The sequence below is a fragment of the Myodes glareolus genome, chromosome 23, assembly GCF_982192425.1.
Source record: "Myodes glareolus chromosome 23, mMyoGla1.1, whole genome shotgun sequence".
NCBI classification, from domain to species: domain Eukaryota; kingdom Metazoa; phylum Chordata; class Mammalia; order Rodentia; family Cricetidae; genus Myodes; species Myodes glareolus.
Window position 1 is genome coordinate 43,728,662 of NC_142048.1, and position 21,094 is coordinate 43,749,755.

At 41.2% G+C, this 21,094-nt stretch overlaps 1 protein-coding gene across 8 annotated transcripts in view; it reads left to right on the forward strand.

The window, feature by feature from the left end:
- The window catches only part of Unc5d (unc-5 netrin receptor D), a 524,519-nt gene extending 505,406 nt beyond the window's left edge, over positions 1-19,113 (forward strand). For all 8 annotated transcript variants that reach the window (XM_048456515.3, XM_048456517.3, XM_048456516.3 and 5 more), the window contains one exon: positions 13,003-19,113. In XM_048456515.3, coding sequence (XP_048312472.3) covers positions 13,003-13,207 — 205 coding nt within the window. In that variant the 3' untranslated portion in view covers positions 13,208-19,113. The remainder of the gene's footprint in view (positions 1-13,002) is intronic.
- The last annotated feature ends 1,981 nt before the right edge of the window (positions 19,114-21,094 follow it).

The window sequence follows — 21,094 nt, forward strand, 5'->3', positions numbered from 1 at the left end:
GAGGAGAGGTGAGGAGAGGAGAGGAGAGGAGAGGTGAGGAGAGGACAAGAGAGGAGAAGAGAGGAGAGGAGGAGAGAGGAGAGGAGAAGAGAGGAAAGGAGAGGAGGAGAGAGGTGAGGAGAGGAGAGGTGAGAAGAGGAGAGGTAAGGAGAGGAGAGGTGAGAAGAGGAGAGGTGAAGAGAGGTGAGAAGAGGAGAGGTGAGGAGAGGAGAGGAGAGGAGAGGTGAGAAGAGGAGAGGTGAGGAGAGGAGAGGAGAGGAGAGGAGAGGAGAGGTGAGAAGAGGAGAGGTGAGGAGAGGAGAGGAGAGGAGAGGAGAGGAGAGGAGAGGAGAGGAGAGGAGAGGAGAGGAGAGGAGAGGAGAGGAGGAGAGAGGAAAGGAGAGGTGAGAAGAGGAGAGAGGCGAGGAGAGGAGAGGGAGAGGAGAGGAGAGGAGACGAGAGGAGAGGAGAGGAGAGGAGAGGAGAGGAGAGGAGAGGAGAGGAGAGGAGAGGAGAGGAGAGGAGAGGAAGATGCTTCCTCAACAGGGACTCAATTTGCCCAGCAGCCCGGATGCAGTAGCTAATTCCAGTCTATGTAAACATGTTACTTACATCCTTGAGTTTTTCTTTCTAGTCATAGGCCATATAGAATAGACAGTATAGTAAGTCTCTATTCTAGTTATGAAAGCTGTGATTTTTAAATTGTCGCTTAGCAAACAAATACTTTCCCTGCCACACAGTCCACAGGCACTCCTGCGCACTCCATTGATTTACAGAGTGAGCACAGGGGAGCTCCAGCGCTGTTCTTTTGACTCTCCATTTACAGTAGACATAAGACCTAGAGTATGCGGCTCCAAAGTCACATATTTCTGACCTCACACTGTAGGGAAACTGCAAGTCAAGCAGAGGACTCCATTTAGCATCTTTTATGCTCAGACACTAATGAACATCACTTGTCCATTCTGGAGCTAGCTCCCCTTCTAGTGTCTAGGGTCATGAGCCTGTTGACTTGCTACCTGCTTATTTTCCCCTAACACCTCTTCTCCGGGACAGCCTAAGCTTCCTTGACATAAGTAATTCAAATACCTATTGTGTTGAAATTTTTCCAGCATAGTGCCCAGAACACGTTCAACAAATGTTACTTGTTCACCTTGACATTGCCGCGATGGATGCCAAATTAAAATAGCACGGATGTGTATAATCTACTTCTCTCTTGAAATCTTATACAGATGACATATTCAGTTCAGCAGGCAGCATTTCCTCCCTTGCTCTTTGTTCTCCAGCTTTGATCTTCAAACGCTGTGAAGGGAATGATTTCAGCTAGGGTCAGCACACTTTCTGTAAAGGGCCAGCGAGGAATTAGTCAGGCCATGTAGGATCTGTTGCCAACAACTCAACCACTGCTCAACCTCCTAGGAGAAAGTAAACTTTCAGTTAAGAGACCAACAAAGTTAATTACTTTTGAAGCATGGTTTAAAAAAATCTTGTACCTTATTAATCACTAAAAATGGCTGAAATGCTTTTTTTTTTCTTAAAGAAAATTCGTATCATAATACACTCGACTTGGGCCCAAAGAGTTGGTTTGGTTAGTGAAGTGCCTCCCATACAAGTGAGAAGACCAGGGCTATCCACTGGCTTCAGCACATATGTACACATACTTACATGCATGTCTGTATACACACACATTAGTTAGGGATTAGTCAGGCCATGTAGGATCTGTTGCCAGCAACTCAACAACTGCTCAAATTCCTCTCTCTGCAACGTGAACCTGCCAGGAAAGAACAGTGCCCACCCCGAGCAGGCCTGACTGTTCTAGTGACCTGTGGTTATTAAAGCAGGCAGGGCCCTGCCTTTCCCTCAGTCTGCCATCCCCCGAGTCCTGACTTAGCTGCAGTCCATCCTCATTGAGTAAAGCTTCCTTAAGACTTTATTGCTCTCGTCAGAGCATTACCAGGAACTGAGGATTCTCTTTCAGCTCTACGTTCAGCCTCTTTCCAGGTGGAGAATGCTGTTGAGTCTAGGGCTGACATGGGTGTTAAAATATCTGGAGAAGCAAAATAAGAAGATACCAGGTATCTCTTGGCTCAACTTAATCTCACTTTGCAGAAATGCCCAAGTTCCTTTTATATCTTCATGTAGAGTACTACATTAGTTACTGTACTATTGCACTATAAAGAGACACCATAACCAAGGCAACTGTCAAAAGAAAGCATTTAATTAGGGTTTCACTGCAGTTCCAGAGGGTTAGTCCAGGACCATCATGGCACAGAGCATGGCGGCAGGTAGGCACACACGGGGTTGGAGCACAGAGCATGGCGGCAGGTAGGCGCACACGGGGTTGGAGCACAGAGCATGGCGGCAGGTAGGCACACACGGGGTTGGAGCACAGAGCATGGCGGCAGGTAGGCACACACGGGGTTGGAGCACAGAGCATGGCGGCAGGTAGGCACACACGGGGTTGGAGCACAGAGCATGGCAGCAGGTAGGCACACACGGGGTTGGAGCACAGAGCATGGCGGCAGGTAGGCACACACGGGGTTGGAGCAGGAGTCGAGAACTCGGATCTGATCTGGAAGCTGCAGACAGAGAGAGCAAGTCTGGGCCTAGAGTGTGCTTTGGAAATGTGCTTTGAAGCCCACACACTGCAATAAGATCATCCTTCCCAATCCTTCTCAAATAATCCTACAAAGTGGGGACCCAGAATTTAAACATATGAGCCTATTGGGGTCAATCTCAATGAGATCACCTAAGTACCAGAGACACATGTCATCCTTCTCTCAAAGAAACATGTATAACATAACAGAAGTGGAATAATATCCTCCATTTCCTATTATGCAGTGCCAGATTAATGACTTAACTCTCATGAATAGGAATAACATAGTATACATTTTATTAATCTGGAATACAGGAAATGTATAATTGTCAATATACAAGTAGAGCAATCAGGAGGCAGAGACAGATGGATCTCTGTGAGTTCAAGGCCAGCCTGGTCTACAAGAGCTAGTTCCAGGACAGACTCCAAAGTACAGAGAAACTATCTCGATAAAACAAAAAACAAAAAGGAAAAAATAAAAAGAATACTATTTCAGAGGCCTATAATTCCATCAGCTCTGGATTCAGGAAAGAAAGATGAGCATAGAGGTGCACATATGCTTTCTACTCAGAGAATCCACCGCTTTAATCACATAATAAACTTTTACCTGACTTTCCCCTTTCTTCCACCTTCTCAAAGCATTGAACAGATATCCATAACAGCCAGCAAATCTCAAAGAAAGGATTTCCAAGAGAATGGAGGAGAATATTTTCTCTATTTTTTTCTGACAGTCCTAAAGATATTCTTTACTCTTCTTTGGCAAACGTAAATGCCAGTGTCCCTTATGATGATTTGCCTTTACACACACACACACACACACACACACACACATATGCACACACACACTCACAGAAACACACACATTCACATACACAAAAACACACTCACTCACTCACACATTTTCTCTCTCTCTCTCTCTCTCTCTCTCTCTCTCTCACACACACACACACTATATATATATATATATATATATATATATATATATATATATATATATATATGTATATTTAGCTCTGAACAATGGTCAGTCTTGCAACTAGTCTGCTATATAGATCACATTGCAGAGCCCAGTGAAGGGGTGACAGTTGCAGTTATAGGTGCTGTGAACAGGGCTGACTCTAACTCAGCACCCATACTAAACGTACAAGGTTACATGTGTAGTCTGTAATTTCAGCTGTAGTAACTATGTATTGCTCTGACCCTATGTGATTAGTAGGAGATGGTGCAGAACATTGCTGAGGACTAATTCAATACCTGCTTCTAGGATCGGTGAGATGGTTCAGTGGTTAAGACCATTTACTCTTCTTGCAGAGGACCTGACTTCAGTTTCCAGCACCCACAGAGTGGCTCACAACTGTCTGTAGCTCCTTTCTTAAGGAGCACCAGGCAGGCACATACCCAGATACATATACAGAAAAATATCCATACACATAAAAATAAATCAATATTCTTAAAATACCTTCTTCAGTCAGCAGTATCCCACCATATCTAAACTAACATATCACTTTACATTTTTATGATGCTTATTTCTAAATTGCATTTAACATGTATAGATAAGACTGCCAACCTAGGAGAAATTCAATAACTAATCCCTGAATAAGTGATCTGAATCCTCCCACAGGACACTATCTTGACCGTGGCATTCTGCTTCCTTGGAAGTAGAGCTGACACAAACAAGGATCAAGGGATGTTTGAGAATGAGTCTTAACAAGGAAACAAGCCCCAAAACCAAGCTGTCTTTTCCTGGATATCTAAGTGTGTGAAGCTTGTGACTAGCTGTTTCAAAGTCTGTAAGACCTTGTGATTTCTGCATTCAAGAAACTCTTGTGAGACCAAAGCTTGACTGCGTTGCCATGGGAACAGATGCATGCGATATGGCTGGATGAATAGAAGGGAAACAGCCAAAGTAGAAGAAAATTACATCTTATTAACTGTCTTTCCCAAGGCCTTCCCTAATAGTAGACTTATTTGAAAATTTGGAAGCATTGCCAAAGAAACATATTTCTTGTTAGTCATCTAGTTCAAACAGATCAAATGTGTCTCAGGTGTTGGGTTCATGGGTGATGCTGTAAAAGTTGAGAAATAATGAAAGTTCTCCAGCCTCGTGGCTGATAAATGGCATGGTGACATCTTGTTTTCAAGCCTCCACATCTTTCAGTAGGACCTCTAATGAGAAGCAGAGTCTCCTCACATTGAGGTCGGATCATTTCGTCCCCTCCGCCACCTTCTTAATTGGAAGCATCAGAGTAGTAAAATGGCCAGAAGGCAGAGGGGGAAGGACCTATGGAATCACACAGCAACCTACTCAATGTGGGCAGAGGAGCTGCTGAGAATTCTCAAATGTAGCAAAGTTCCAGAGCAGGCCTTGGGGGTGAAGAAGGGAGGAAAAGGGAGAAGCACAATAGTGAGTCCAGACTGCACCCTTAACAGCGCCTCCCCTCTCGTTCATACTTGGAAATTTCCTGTGCTCACACCAGACAGAGCTTGTTTGGCTCTGCAGGCTTAGAAGCCAGAAAGCACCCCCTTACCATTTAAGGCTGACATTTCCAAATTAAAACAGCAAAAACAAAAACAAAACCCTTCATGGCATCTAGGAGAATTAAGGCACAGGGCAATAGCATTATGTAGGTCCCTGGAGGTGAAATACAATGAAGCTTAAATCAGATTTGCTGGTTCTAGCCCAGTAGACTTACTGACTTATTCAGGGTCTGAAATCGGGAAAGCCCGGGAGGCCAGAGGGTTCTAACACAGCAGAGTGGTGGGTGTTTGGGCTTCATTCTGCTGAAGTCAACGACTCATGAAACTGCCTGCTGATATGAAACAGAAAAGAGGCAGCCCTGGGACAGGTTTAGCCATGAACAAGCTGGATATGGATTGTAAGTGGCAGGTGTCCATCCTGAAGGCAATATGGAAAGGAAGCTTGTTATGATCTTGTGCTCACACTGTTAGGGCCAAGGGGTGATCAAAAGAGATGGTGCCAAGTTTGAGGGGGAAGGGATTGTTTGTTTGTTTGTTTTTTGTTTTTCCTTAGGCACTGGTAAGTTCTTGCCGATCTTAGAAGCAATAAGCTCCCCCCTTTAAACATGGCACTCTTCTGAAAAGATGGACATAGCAGAGCCCCATGAACTGAAGGATGCGTTGCACAAGCAGCACTGAAATCTATACTGAGAATGCCAACCATGTCTATAGGTCTGGAGTTGATGTCTTTCAGATATGAGAAAGTGAAAGGACAATGATCTCGCCTGATTTACCTTGCCTCTTAGATGGCCCTTCCTTCCAGTGAGATTGAAGCCTTGTTGAAGTTCACACCAAGTAGCTTGCAAAGTCTAACGAGTTCGCCCTTCCCCCAGTGAGGATTGGCACTGCATGCTTTTCTCTTGGAATTAACCAGAGTCCTCCTTTGCCCTCAGGGTTCTCAAAAATGTCTCAAGGCGATTGACAAAGAAAGTTGAGTTGAATTCAGATTATTTTTTTCCCCCACACAGATATATTCCAATTCAAAGAAACGTCCAGATTTTTATTTGGTAGTCTTTGTCGCTGCTTCATTTCCAAGAGATGGAAATCATCACGTGTGTCCCGGGAGGAAAAACCCTGGAGCTTTGACAAGAGACTGTAACTAGTTATGTTCTCATTTGGCAGCTCACAGAAACTTCTAGGCCCAGAGGCTTCCATACTTTACCCAGAGAGTGAAGGTCCCTTCTGGTTTTCTCTCCAGGAGTGGATGACAGAATGGACTGAAAGGAGCTCAGGGAAGGACTAGGATGTTCAGACTAGCGTGGTGGATCTGAGCCTGGCTTCAACTGTCCTCACCCTTCCCTTCTGTGTCCTCTGATCATCTCCCATTCCCAGGAAGCCATAGGGTTCTTATAGAGCTCGCCTCTTGCTCCCTCAGTAGTAGTAGATGAACGCTCCCTTGCGTCACCACGACAGGGGCTTTGCTGTTTGGAGTTTGGAGATGAAAGCTCGATGAGCCGAGCGCATGAGTATGATGTGTCCAATTACCGCTATTCAGTAAGAATGGCTCTGCTCTTCTGTTTGCATTTAAAGAACTGTGTGGAGGGTTGCTTTGGGTCCCATAAGAGGTTTTCATTAAATGAGACAATTAGGATGATAGCAGCGATACTAATATTGTTTCATTAGGACTGTGATTCAGTTCCCTGTTCCACACTGTATTGTAGGATTATGCACTCTTCTAGAAACAATGTTTTCTAATTTATTATAGATAGCTCAACTTGCTTTTTACTTTTAAAAAAAAAACACTCATAAACCCTTCAAAAAGATGCTTTTAAGGGTAAAAAAAAAAGGTTGCCTTCAATATACTTTTTTTTAAAAAATGTAAACAAACTTGCTGCCCTTGGGGTTACAGATGCAATTGGTTGACAGTGTTGGGGAGAAGCCCAAATCCCTAATGAAATTACGGCCTGCACCTAGTAGAAGAGTCTCCAGTGCTGAAGAACTTTGGCTGCAGCTCAAAGTGGATCCCTGCTGTACGTTGGAATAAAATTCATTGGCACGTTTATCATAGGAATAGCTGACCCTTTTGAGGGAGGAGGTATATTGGATTCCTGGAGTCCCCAGCCCCAGCCGCTGTTCTAAGTAAATAAAGAGAAAGTTTTGCTGTCTGTGGGTTAGGGTTAAAAAAAGGTTCCTAGGAGCTCTTCCTTATATTCCCTAGGGCTTAGATGGCCTCAGATAGAGCCCTGACTTCTAGGCCACTATCACCCTAGCCTCTGTTGGCTAATTAAGAATATAAACAAAGGTAAATGGCCACCGAAGGCATTTGCATTTGAATACTGTGGGGATTGCCAGAGAAAACCCAAAAGCTTTCACTGCCCCAGCTGGAACCAGGTTCTCTTTTGTAGAGTGAATTGTGAGTGTCACTAATTCTGATGGCCCTGTGTGGTGGAATTTTACCATAACCTCCAAACTCTTCCCTGCCCTCAATTTACGTACCCCAGATAAAAAAGAAGTCTCATCTCAATAACTCTTGCCAAAATCTTAAAACCTAATCTAAGTTCCACTCTCCCTCTAATACAGTTTTCAATTTGAAAGTATATTTTGAAAATTGAAGGTTATGGTTTTAAGTGTAGTGTTTTAGTCAGGGTTCCCCAGAGTCAGATTTCTCTCTCTCTCTCTCTCTCTCTCTCTCTCTCTCTCTCTCTCTCTCTCTCTCTCTCTCTCATATGGGAATTTATTGGAAAAAATATGTATGGAAATTTATTGTTTTGTAATGTCATACAGGCTAGTTGTGAATGGAAAGTCCAAGAATCCAGTCCCATGAGGCTGGATGTCTCATCTGGTCTTTTGTCTGTGCTAGCATTCCAAAGGAGTAGGCCCCAATGCCAGTGAAGGATTGGATGTGCTGACAAAGTGAACATCCCCATTCCTTTTTCCCTCGTCCTTATAGAAGCTTCCAACAGAAGGGGTGGCCCAGATTAAATGTTTCCCTCCGAGCCTCAAGGTCTGGATTAAAAGTCAGGTACTTTCTAGCCTCAAGGTCTGCATCACAAGTGTGTCCTCTATTTCTGGATTATAAATTCATTCCAGCTACAGACAAGGTGACAACCAAGAGCAGCCATCGCATGTGGCTTTATCAGTGGGCTCATGCCTAACATGTGATACTGGATAGCCAGGTCAAGGGGAGGCCTAAAAGATGGAATTAATCACAGAAGAAAAACAAAAAAGAACTCAGTTGTATAGAAAACTGAAGTGCTCAACAAACCACAATTAAATTGAAAATAAACCATCATTACTTCATGAACTTATATAGATAAATGTGTTTCATTGTCTTGTGACTCTGACTTTCTAGTGTCTCATAGTTTGGCCATCCCAAGGAGGACCAAGGCATTTGAGTCTAGAGCTCTGGGAAAAGGACTGGAACTGAAAACCTTGAGGATTCCAAAGTCAGCCTTGAAATTCGGTGGTTACACCTTCTGTCTGCATGGTAGATGTCATCTGCATGGTAGATGCCAAATTACCATGAGGTACCACCCAAAATAATCTTAGTTATCTACATTGCTTCCATTGGTCAGAATTTCAAAAAGCTATGACTCAAGGTTCTCTTAAATTTAGTCCATAGATTAACAACAGTCTGCAGCCTCTAAAATGAGCATAGTAAAAACTCATCTCTAAATTTTTCTAGGGAGAAAGAAAGGTTTTTTTTCAGCTATATTTCTGAATATTTTGAATTTTTAGTTTGGGGTAATGCTTAGGCTTCTTCATTTCGGAGAGCAGAAGAGGGAAGGGACAGAGGATGGAGAGAGACAGAGAGATAGAAGAGAAAAGAGAGAGAGAGAGAGAGAGAGAGAGAGAGAGAGAGAGCATGATGAGAGTAAGGAGAAAGAGAGAGGGAGACAGAGAGAGAGGAGACAGGGAGAGGGAACCATTGTCTGACTTGGAAAACAGCTTAAAATCAACATTATTTCCATTTTCCACTGGTAATGTTTTTTAAATTTGTGTTTTTACCAGCTGGTATTCAAGTGCATTAGAGTTATTATGAAGAAAAAGGGGACTTGTATACTAGGATCTGAATAATTTCAAAAGTGTGGTATGGAGATAGCCAGTTGTATATATGGCCTGCCACCTTTAGAAACACCACATTACATTTGCATATATGCACCCCATAAAATGACATCCCTATCTTTTAGGAACATCCTGTTGCAATAAGAGGTTAGTTTAGTATAGTTTAGCTTTTTACAGGTTTTTTTCTACTGAAGACAGATAAACATACTTTAATCGAATGCATATTGAAGGCAAGGCAGATCATATGATTAAGACTGGTATGATCCTATATTTACTAAAATAAACAGAAACTTGGAGTTTATATGTTATCTTGAGTGTGTTTGTATAAATTCAGAGAATGAGTCTAAAAGCTACCTCAGGAAACACGTGTCACTTGCTACAGTATGTTCAGAGATCCGTGCCAATTGAGAGTTTTATTTTTGCCTCCTTTACACATTCAGTTTCTTTAGTACGGGATGCCTGCTCCACAGATCAGAATGTTCAAAAGGGCTTTCCAGAGCCAAATAGCTGACAGAAGTCATTGTCGAGTCTACTGGCTTTCTCTGGGCTACGTATTCAGAAATCCTAGACACTATGAGCTCCTGGATATTTTAAAACTGATTGGGACCAGAATTTGTCACCTAAAAACCATAAGCTGTTGCAAGGAGGCTGCTTGTTGGTTCCCGCCAGATCAGACCCAAAATGACCACACAGAAACTATATTATTTAAATCATTGCTTGACTCGTTAGCTCTATCTTCTTATTGGCTAACTCTTACATCTTAATTTAACCCATTTCTATTAATCTGTGTATCGCTTCATGACTGTGGCTTACCAAGTAAAGTTCCAATGTCTGTATCCCGTGAGGTTGCATGACTCCTCTCTGACTCCTCTTTCTTTCTCCCAGCATTCAGTTTAGTTTTCCCCGCCTAACTAAGTTCTGCCCTGCTGTAGGTTCAAAGCAGTTTCTTTATTCATTAATGGTAATCACAACATACAGAGGGGACTCCCACATCAATAAGCTTAAATATTTTCACTATTTAGTTATTAAGCTTTTATCTTAAAGTGCCAAAGACCCCTGTAAATGGATAAATGTCTTAAAGTTCTGCAACCAGATTGTCTAGCTTGGGGCTCAGCAGCTTGGACATCTAGATACTTTTTTCAAAAGAAACACAAAGCAGGAAGTTCAGTCTAAGTTTCCTTTTAGACATCTAGTTAGTGATGAGAGCATTGGACAGAGGCAGCAAAATGGCTCCAGAGCAAATTTGACCCTTTTCCCTGTCTGTCACAAGCTCAGAATAGTTGTTCCATTTATAAATGTATCAAGGGGGAAAGCGTCCCAAGACTGATGCTCTCAGAAAGGTGGCATGGACATGAGAATCAAGTTCAGCTTTCCTAATACAGTTTGGGATCAGCTTGTCTCTAGCTGCTCTCACAGTGCCATGGTAGAGTGCAGCAGGTTCAGAGAGGCCATCCGAGAACCACAAAGCCAGAACTATTAGCTATCTAGCCTTTGTAGGTTTGTCAACGTCTGAAATACATCGTGGTCTACCATTAGGAACTTTATGATGCCAGTCACAGTACAAAAGTCTAATAGTGTTTAATAGAAAATGCAAAACAGAAGCATTCTATAGGAAAGCAAAACCGCTCTTTCAGTTGCAGGCCGTATTTTGTGAGTAGGAAGAGGAATCCTGGGAAACCAGTCCAGGGCTAGGCTAGACCTGTACCACTGAGTCATAGCCCAGTCTGCAGGTTTTGCCTTTTTAACAAGAGTGCGGATCACAAAGACCTTATATTCCTTCCAGATGCTGTTAACTGATATGGAAAAACATGACCACACCAGCTAGCCTGAGTCTATTGAAGTCTGACCTCTGGGTGTGCCTATTTTCCCACTACCCCTTGTAGTTCTGTATTGCCTAAGACTTAGGAAAGGGGACAGATAGAGTAAGATCCAGAAACTTCTAGTAACATCTCCCCCAAAACATGAGAAAGTGACGGCGTTCAAATCCAAGTTTTTAAATAACAGGAACCAGAAGCCCTCCAGGCACTCCTGCAGGATTTGCGGTTTCTGTTAACATGGAAGGGGTGCATGGGGCAGGTGAATGTGAGGGAAGGTAGGAGCGGGCAGGCAGAAGAAGGTGAGAAAGTAATGAAAGAAACTAGAGACTAGTGTCAATATTCTTAAACTGGCCTTCTCCCCTTCTTGGTTAAAAAATTATTTCTAGTCAATGGTATTTCTAATAACCTTGGTACTTATGCTGTTTGACAGCCAGCTGACTATAAATGTGTGCTTGTGTGTCATGTAAGTAGTCATATATAATTGAAAGTTCCTCTGTTCTCGTTCAGTGCTATTTACAGGATTCCACTTTGTGATCGTCTGCTGGGAAGACTGGCAGAAAGGGCAACTATCTTCAAAATAGGAACAACTCTTTAAAATCTTTTCAAAACACTAAATTTTCATCAGGCATGACATTTCTGTCCTTACTGTAAAAGTCCCCGTGACAAACAGTGACCTTTAATCCTTTGTGTTGTCTTCGTCCTCCTCAGAGCAAAGTTATTGTCCAAAAGGTTGAGGTTCGCTTTTTTCTCTTTCACTGAGGATGCTATATCACCTAGAAAAGACATCTAAGAATCAATTACTCAGTTAATGTCAGCTAATGGATGTTGAATAAATACCTGTCATAGTATTATGATAAATGCTATGGCAGATTCAGGCAATGATTCAATATGATCTTAGCTTTCAGCGTTTTGTAGTCAAGAAAGAAGACAGTAGAAGTGAAAGGGAAGTTGTGTGTGTGTGTGTGTGTGTGTGTGTGTGTGTGTGTGTGTGTGTGTGATGATCTACATAGCTTCAATGAGGTCAGACCAGATAGGCATGAAAACAATTTTTTTTTTCTGACTTGATAGATAGAATGTAGGAATGCAGCATGTTCAGAGTTTAGACACAGAGTTCCAAGTCCGTTACTATGAAATTCTGAGGTGCTAAGATAAAGATGATGTCTGTCCCCGAAATAGAAGAGAGAAACTGCTGATTTTTACCAAAGGAAGAAACAACAAAGGGAAGGGTCAGAATCAAACATCCTAATGTAAGGAATTAGAATAAGAATCATAAATACTGGTGCTTACAGGTACTAATTCCAAGGCATTCAGTTGAGAATTGATGCGCTGCACTTGAAGCAGTAGATAGATGTGTAATTGCAACAATGCCTAAGGCTATAATAAACCCTGTGAATAGTTTAATTAGCCAAGAAAATGGGAGGTACGCATTTAGCACCAAAGAACAGGGGCATCAAAAATTGAAGACAAAACCTTGGTAGTCCTTATATTTGCAGAGGAGGTAGGGAGTCAAATATTTGAAAAGAGGAGGGTGATGATTTACCTTATCATATAAACCAATGTAAAAGAACACTTCAAGAGAACAATTAGGAGGGAATCATACATACATGTTCATATATGCAACTTAAGAAAGGGAAGGACCAAGGCAAGCCTCAAAGACCAAGGCAAAAGCCTCTGGGCTCATTCTGAAGCATAATTGTAGTTGAGTGTTGGTATACAAATAGGACTGCCTCAGGCCTGTGTTTCTGAAACTTTCTACCACTATTTTATTGTTGTCTTTTAAATTTAATTTTAGGGACTAGTGAGGTGGCTTAGCAGTTAGGGGCACTTACTGCTGCTGCAGATGACTTTGGTTCGGTTCTCAGCACCCAGCTGGCTGCACCCAACTGCCTGTAACTACACTTTCAGCAGTTCAGACATCCTCTTCTGGCTTATTAGGGGACCCGTGTGCTTGTGGTGCATACGTGAAAGTGAGCACGCACCACACACATATCAATATAAATAAACAAACCTTGAAAGTTCCTTTTAATTCCTTCACAGCGATTCCTTGTTTCATCATTCCCACTTATTCACCTTTTGTTTAATTTTATCTAGGAATTTGTCGTATTTTGCTACACAAAGTAGCCCCTCTGCTGTCATTTTGAACCTCTGGGAAGCTCGTCACCAGCAGGATGGGGATCTTGACTCACTCGCCTGTGCCCTTGAAGAGATTGGAAGGACACACACGAAACTGTCAAACATCACAGAGTCCCAGCTCGAGGAAGCTGACTTCAACTACAGCAGGCAAAATGGACTCTAATCTGTTTCCTCTCTTGAGGCAGCACTAGTGATGGCCAGCTTCAGGGCAAGTGGCTTCAACTGGGGAAGAAGAGGCAGATTTCTACCCAGTGGCATTTGGGGCATTAATGCAGCCTTTATTGAGAGCCAGTGAAAAAAATCCCTGGTTGACGAAAATGAGTTTGATAATAAGTAAAACGTGCTAATAACAGGGGAAATAAAAGAAGAGAATATCTCCTCTGGGTCTACACACGGATAAACATTGGATATCCTCCTCAGATTCAGACTGCTGAGGGGAGAGGTGAAGGTGACTGTAGATAAGAGTAGTTCTGAAAAGTAGATACAGTACAATAAAGCTGGGAAGGCGGAGAGTAACTGCATGCTTGCAAACGGGTTTGGAATGATTTGACCCCCAGGACCACCTGATTCTGAAACCTGATTTTCAGTTTCCAGCCAACTAGCACCTAGGATGTTGGAAATCATGGGGAGACTAGCTTTCAGAAGCGAATCCAGTTGGCCAACCTATTAGTATGATGTCACCAGTGTTGGGGAGAGCATTTAGAATTTAGAATCTGAGTACATCACACCAGCACTTATTATATGAGTCACTTAATTGAGACAAGATCGAAAAGCGAGATAGACCTCAAGCCAGTTCTTGGTACCTCACCTTCATCCCCCTGCCCCGAAACAAAACTCATTTCTTTTCCCATTTTAACAGATTGCAGTACAGAGATAGTAAAGAACATGATTGCACACTTCAACTCAACAGAGCAGGACTACCCAAACTACCCAAATCTCAGTGCGCTGTTAGAACACAGTTCACTCCATGGAATGGACACAGAGATGGTAGCCCAGGTCCAAGGAAAATATATAGACTGCAGATGTCACAGGCTTTGAGTAAGCTCTGATTCTAGGAGTTGGGTAGACCCTATCCTATCTACTCCCGTTCTAGGAGATTGGACAACCCATGTTGTCCAATATTTTTTTTCCTATAAGAAATGTGTTTTACTGTACTTTTCCATCCAGATGCTGGAATTCTTCTAACCTTTTATACTATGCCATCGTAGTATGTCTGGATGGAACTTTAGGACATGACATCCTACTGTCACCTTTTGGAAACTTACCTGATAGCCTTTCTGAGTAGGATCTGAGTAACTGCACCCAAGGAACAGAATACTCTATGACATCGTCCTAAGAACCACATGCATCATTCAGAGAGGCTTTGTGCTCTGACTGCCTGGCCTCCCTGTGTATACATTCTCCTTAGCACTGGTCACTCATGGCTCTTATCTTATGACTTTTATTAATATAAGGCAGTGACATTGTAGGGAATTGGAATCTGCGATTACTTGTGAGCTGCATCATATGCTTTCCTACACATTTATATCTGATTACATCATTTTGACCCATACCCTGAGAGACTAGCAATGAACAGATATGTTCATCTTGTGGCGGATCTTTTTGGTAACTGTCCACAATGAGGACATCCCAACTCAGAGACCTACATTAAACCCCAGGCAGCTACGTAGCTACTTTGAGGCTGGCTACATTGGAAAAGCGATGTTCAGAAATAGGAGAAGTGAGACTCCTCGGTAATGAGGATATGATTATGCTTTTGTTTTCAGGGGCCATTTGTTTGAAAACAAATGTTTGCAATCTCTTCCCAAGTGCAAAAGACCTAAAGACAGGTTGAAGTTATAATCCCATGCTCAAAGCATTGAAGAACTCTTTAATGTGTTAGCCATTTTAACTAACTAATATGTGATATATCTGGCCACCTTTGCCATATGCAAATAAAAAATACCCATGATGCTTTGCTCAGCAACCAAAAGTTTATTTTAGTGAACAGACAAATCATCTTAAAACAGTCAAACCTACACAGAATCCTATATCTGGGGCAGAGGAACACCTTTTCCCTAGTATTCTCAACTTATTTATTCATCCTTATGGAGAAGAAAGAGAAAGAGCATAAAAATGTAAAACTGCTTGGCATCACTGTAAGTTTTTTGATGATGAGCCACAAACCGGATAGGTGATGAGCGGCAGGACCGGATGCAGATTGGAATCTGCCCCCCCCCCCTTAGGTGATAAACTCTTTGCAACACATTCTAGAGAGATCTTGTACTAGTGTCCATTTGAAAGATTTTTGCTTTAAATGTCCTACCCTATCCATTTCTCTTCTCTCCCTCCCAATTGGCCTTATAACTGTTGATCTGTTGAGTGAGCCTACACATGCTCTTTGTAGATTTTTAAAACTTTTTATAGGAGTGTAAACAGATAAAACTTGTGAGCAACCTTCCTGGCATCTATGTAGGTTATTTTAAGGTGAGGTAACACGAACAACAGAAACGTTGATCCTCAAGTGTCTGCAGTTCCCCCATTAGCTTCAAGTTTTGTGTTTTGTTTTTTTTTTCTGACCTGTGTTGATAAGTGTCCTTGAGCATAGTAATTCCATGCAGTGATAAGAGGAATGTTAACATGAGGCATCTCATATCCCAGTCCATGGTTCTGTGTGATTCACCTTGACTTCTTGTGTTTCCTTCTTCACATCTCTCTTATTTCTGCTAGGATGATACACAGGAGTTTGAAATAAATGTTAACTTCTTCAGCCTTTTCATGTCAGGGTTTGTGTAATATTTTACAATGACATTGCAAAGAGAACCCTGGTCTGTTTACAAACCAAGGGATTTTTGTGTGTTGGGGGAGGATCTGCAGGTCACACAGTCCTTAGCTCACACTTGAAAGTGTGATGTTTCACTGTGACCACAAGCTTTTCCATTATCGTCACCTGCCGCCACACAAATGACCCTCTTGGAAGAAGCTTACTCATCACTCCAGGCACTGAATTTCAAAGTGTCACTGTCCTAGTACAAGATAAAGCAAAAACTAAAAGTGGCCTTAAATACTTGGTAGGTTATGTAAAATTTTTGCAAAGCTATCCTACTTAATGCCAAAATTCTCAGTGCTCGGAGACTTTAAGTCTAATAGTTATACTTCAAACTTGAGTTAAAATTATGCCACCAAAATGGTGTGATCCACAGTTTTGCCAGACTACAGCATCATAAAGTTAATTTATGGTCTTTACAACATCACATATATAGTCTTAGCATTTTACATTAACATCCTTTAAGCTGAACAGAAGCTTGTTCCATGGATTTAAAAGCAAACTTCACTTACCAGTGCAGCAGACTCTTAAAACTCAAATGTACTCCCACAAAAATGTTATTGGCCTTTTTGTAGGAGATGAAAAGGAATTGATACAGATCCCTTTAAAGAAAGGAACTTTTCTCTTATTTTTTCTTACTTTTATCTCAAACTGTTGTGGTCCTGGTAGTTTTTCTTTCATTTAGCTGGGAGAAGTACTATTAAGTCAAATCACACAGGGTTCTCTTTGCAGTAAAATATCTGGATTTATTGCCATAGTTTTTCCTCAAGGAAACCTCCAAATATTAAACATGAGAAGCAAAGGTAGAAAATGAACATGGCGTGAATGGTTTTATACACTTTCACCAAATTTACCTATGAACTTCAGCATGTTAAAAAAAATCTTTGGGATATGCTTCTGTTTATTATTATTATTTGTTTTGTTTGTTTGCTTGCTTGTTTTTTTTCCTTTCAGACATTTTGAATTTCTTGGTCTAGCCTTGATCTAGCACTTTGTAAGTGTATTGAATGACAGAGCTATCAGACATGCTAAAGGCAACACTCTCTGAGGTCTTCATTCCAGCAGAATTGAAGAAGGAGAAACGTGCCTCTCTGGCCCACTGCGTGGCCCGTGTTCATTCTGTCTCTCATGAAGCATTGCAAAGTCTGAACCCTTAGTAACTCCCATTACCTGGGCTCCAGGTGACAGCCACAGCACCTGGGAGAGCAAAAGCGTGGGTTTGCCAATGGTGGCAACATTTTATTAGCCCTTTGGTGTTCATTGTCATAGCACCGTATTTGAACATTGATGCTTTTTGCCAACAGTTGAATGGCCATAGTTCTCGTAGTTGCCACTGTTCTGTCCGCATAGAGTTTTCCTGAACTACAAGCAGAAACGTATTTTGTCAAACGTCACAAAAGTGGAACTGTTACTAATCTTAGATGTGTTGCATATTTTTGTGTTTTTCTTTTCTTTTCCAAACTTTCAAAAGCTGAGGTGACAAAGCTGTTTGGCTGTATTGACAGCATGTGGTGTCTTTCGCAGAAGCAACTCTAGGAGAGCCAGTGTCTACCGTGGACTCTTCACATCCCCACTACAGGGTCACCAACAGAGCTGAAATCGTGATTTGTAGACTGTAATTATTTCCTGCGGACGAAAGGGGATGGCGCCAGGCCTGGCTATTAGTCACTAGTGTGTAGTACTGTGATCTGCAGTAGGAAGTTTATCTCGCATAGAATAATTGTGGTTTTTGAAGCAGCTACTCATTGCTTTTTCCTTTTGCTGTGAAGATCATGGATTTGGAGTGTCCTCATGAAATGGGCCCAAGACAGTAACATTTCAACTTCATGTCTTTGAACCTACCATGTATCTGAATCCAAAGATTAAAAAAAAAAAAAAGGCAGTATGCATCTGACCTAGGCCTAAGCTTAAAATTCTCTCTGCCCTGACCAGTATTAGGTTCAACAGGAATTGTATGATTTTTCCACAAAGTTATACCTTAGTTTCCGTTATATATAAGTGAACTTGGTAATGTCTTTCTTTACCTAACTGGGAATATGTGTCAAATACTTCCACAGAAGGCATGGATATAATGAGTATGCCCTTTGTCTCGAATTTGGCTAACTCTTTAAAAAAAAAATCCACGTAATTCAAATAAGATTCACACCCAAATTCCAGTATTGAAAAAGTTCTTCAATAACCTTAAAATCGGATACATTTCTAGTGGGTGGTGATCTAATTGCGGTTCTGCTGAAAGCATGATATTTAAGGAGACTATGTAGGCCAAATGTCATGCCACGAGACCCCTTTCCTGAAACACAGGCATTCTGCTCAAATGTGGAAGCAGCAATTCTGATCTTCTTTCACTAGCAAGCATGGGGAGTGGTGAGAGGGAGAATCATCAGGCTGGGTCCCTCAGGACCTCCTGGAAGAAAAGCTGAGCATGGGAACCCCCATGAGGGTTCTCACAGATGCTTCCTGCTCCCCGAGAAAACTTCTCAATAAAGGAGAAAATACTCAAGTGTCAGCATTCCCCTGTCAGGAAAACAGCTGTCTCCTTCTCTATACTGGATGAACAAAATTTCCCTTCTTCATGATTAGGTCTTCTTGATAGATACACTCTAATAAATCTTGACCTAGAAGTATTGTAAACACAGGCAGCTAGAGGAATGCTGACTCATTTTCCTAGCCTAGCCCAAACTTGGAAACGTGAGCGATATTCCCCCTCCTTCTGTATGGAAGAATTTAAACATATTTCATTTTGTTCTTTTTATTTTGGGAAGGTACATGGGGGTGTTCTTTCAAATGATTCATTTTTTTAAGCTCATACCACCCTCAACAATTATTTGGTATGTTCAAAGCCAAAAAATATGAAATAATATTTAAAGCTGAACACTAACTCGGACATGAAGCTGAAGGAGTGAGTAATCCAGAGGAGAGGGTCTAAGCAGAGCATGGCCTTGGCTTCATACCACACTTTTTGTGCCTTGTATTATCAGTGTAAATTCTGAATGTTGTACAGTCAATACTTGGATGGACTCCTTAGAGAAGGATGCACCGGCTTCTTTTTCAGCACATGTACATATCTATAAATATATATACATATATATTTGGTAATGCCAAACAGCTATGTTATATTGTACTGAACAAAATGGCCCGTTTGGATGTTTTATGTAGAGTTTGCAAAAAAAAAAAAATGGATGGTTATCGACTTTTCAAGATAAATGTGCAGGCATAAATTGCTGCTTATCAGTTATTTATGAATAAAGAGTCTTTTATTGACATTTTAGGATATGTTCCGTGAGTGGGACTTTGAAATCTCCGTGAGGACTCGATCATCTCCTAGCAAGTGTTGGGATGCTCTTCTTAAGGGCAGTTGTCAAATCCTCAAAACTTAGTGACACTTTCTTCTCCCTCTGGCCTCAGAAAACAGTATGAGCTATTTGAACCAAATACATTATCTTCTAAGAATCAAAGGCCACCTAAATACACACTTGTGCACATATGGTTGTACACACACACACACCTTTCTTGGAGATGTAGGTTTAGATACTTCAAGGTAATCATAGCCATACCGTGACAGAAATGCCTTTTCCACATCCCTCAAATGTAGTACTTTTATACACTGTATAACACGCTCCACAAGTTGAAGAAATGGCTCCAAGCTGAAGTGCTTGCTCTTGTTCTAGAGGTTCCGAATTCTGTTCCCAGCATCCACTATAGGTGACTCACGACCATCTGAGACTCCAACTCTAGGGAACTCAACCCCCTGTCTTGGCTTGCATGGGTACCCTCATGCATATACACATACAGACACCCGTGCATAAATACACATTTTTTAATCATATATATATATATATATATATATATATATATATATATATATAATCACTCTCTGCTTGCCATGGTAAAATAGTAAAAATATATAGAATATTTGTGGAAAGGTAGTAGGCAGATATGTAATGTTAGGCATTCCAACACATTTGACTGCCTGATTCTCTCATCAGTAACGTTTAGAATATGGAAAACTACATTTAAACATGAGAGCTTAGGGAGTTGATCTAAGCTTAAATAATATGGTCGATTCAAAAATATTTTCTAACTTATTTAAAGTAATTGGTGAGTATCTAAAAGAAGACTTTTTTAAAAAATTATTTAAACCAGTAGTTTCCCCAAAGCTATTAACATACACACACACACACACACACACACACACACACACACACACCAGGAAAAAAAAACTACAGCAAAACTGTTTTCATAGAAATCTGATAGTTTCTGCTGTCCTAATAGTTAAATTTTGGAAGCTACAATGTGCAAAGAACCACCTTATCTACTTCCTAACAACTTAATACATGGGCCATTTTAATGTGTATGGTGAATCTTAGAAATAGAAACCTACGCCTAACCTTTTTGGACAATGTAGTTCTCCCTCCTACATCATCTGAGGAGACTATTGGGTGGCATAGAGATGAATTTTTACACTGTGTCTGTAAGTGCCTCCAAAGGTTCTTTTTGATCACTGTGAGACTTGGTCAGAGCTATAATGCTGATTTTAAATATTTAAGCTACAAGAAGAAGGGGAGGTAAGTTCAAGTAACTCAAAAGTGGGTGAGTCCCTGATTAAAAAAAAAAAAAAAAAGCAAAACTAAGCCAAATTTTCAGTATTTTCTGGATAGTTAACAAAAGCAATTTAACCTGAGTTAGCTGAACAGATTTGAACTAGAAGAATGGTGTGAGTGACACAGGGATCCAGATAAGATGAATCTCCCATCCGGTTAAACCTACAGTAAAGTAATAAAAAGAATGAATTAGAATCTTTGCATAAAATTTGTCCAGGTAGCAGCCAGGGATGTTGGCACATACTTCTAATGCCCAGCACTTGGAAAACTGAAGCAGGAAGATTGCCCACAACTTCCAAGCCAACTTGAACTTTGTCAAAGAAGAAAAAAAGGAGGGGGTGATGAAAAGAAAAGGAAAAGAATAGAAAAAATGAAAAATGTGAATGCATGTATGTGTGTGGGACAATTTTAATTCTGAATGGATTCAGTTAGTATGGACTTTGCCTATAGAGCCAATACGTGTGAAGATTTGATTATGATAAAAGCTTACCCATTCACTCAAATGAATATACAGTTTACAGCCTGTGGCATTGATAATAAGCAGGATACTTGACATTTCTGTTTCATGGAGAGGAGCAGTCATTATGGAATTTTTCATCCTTCACAATTTGATAAGTGAAAGAAAAGTGTCAGGTAAAGCTCC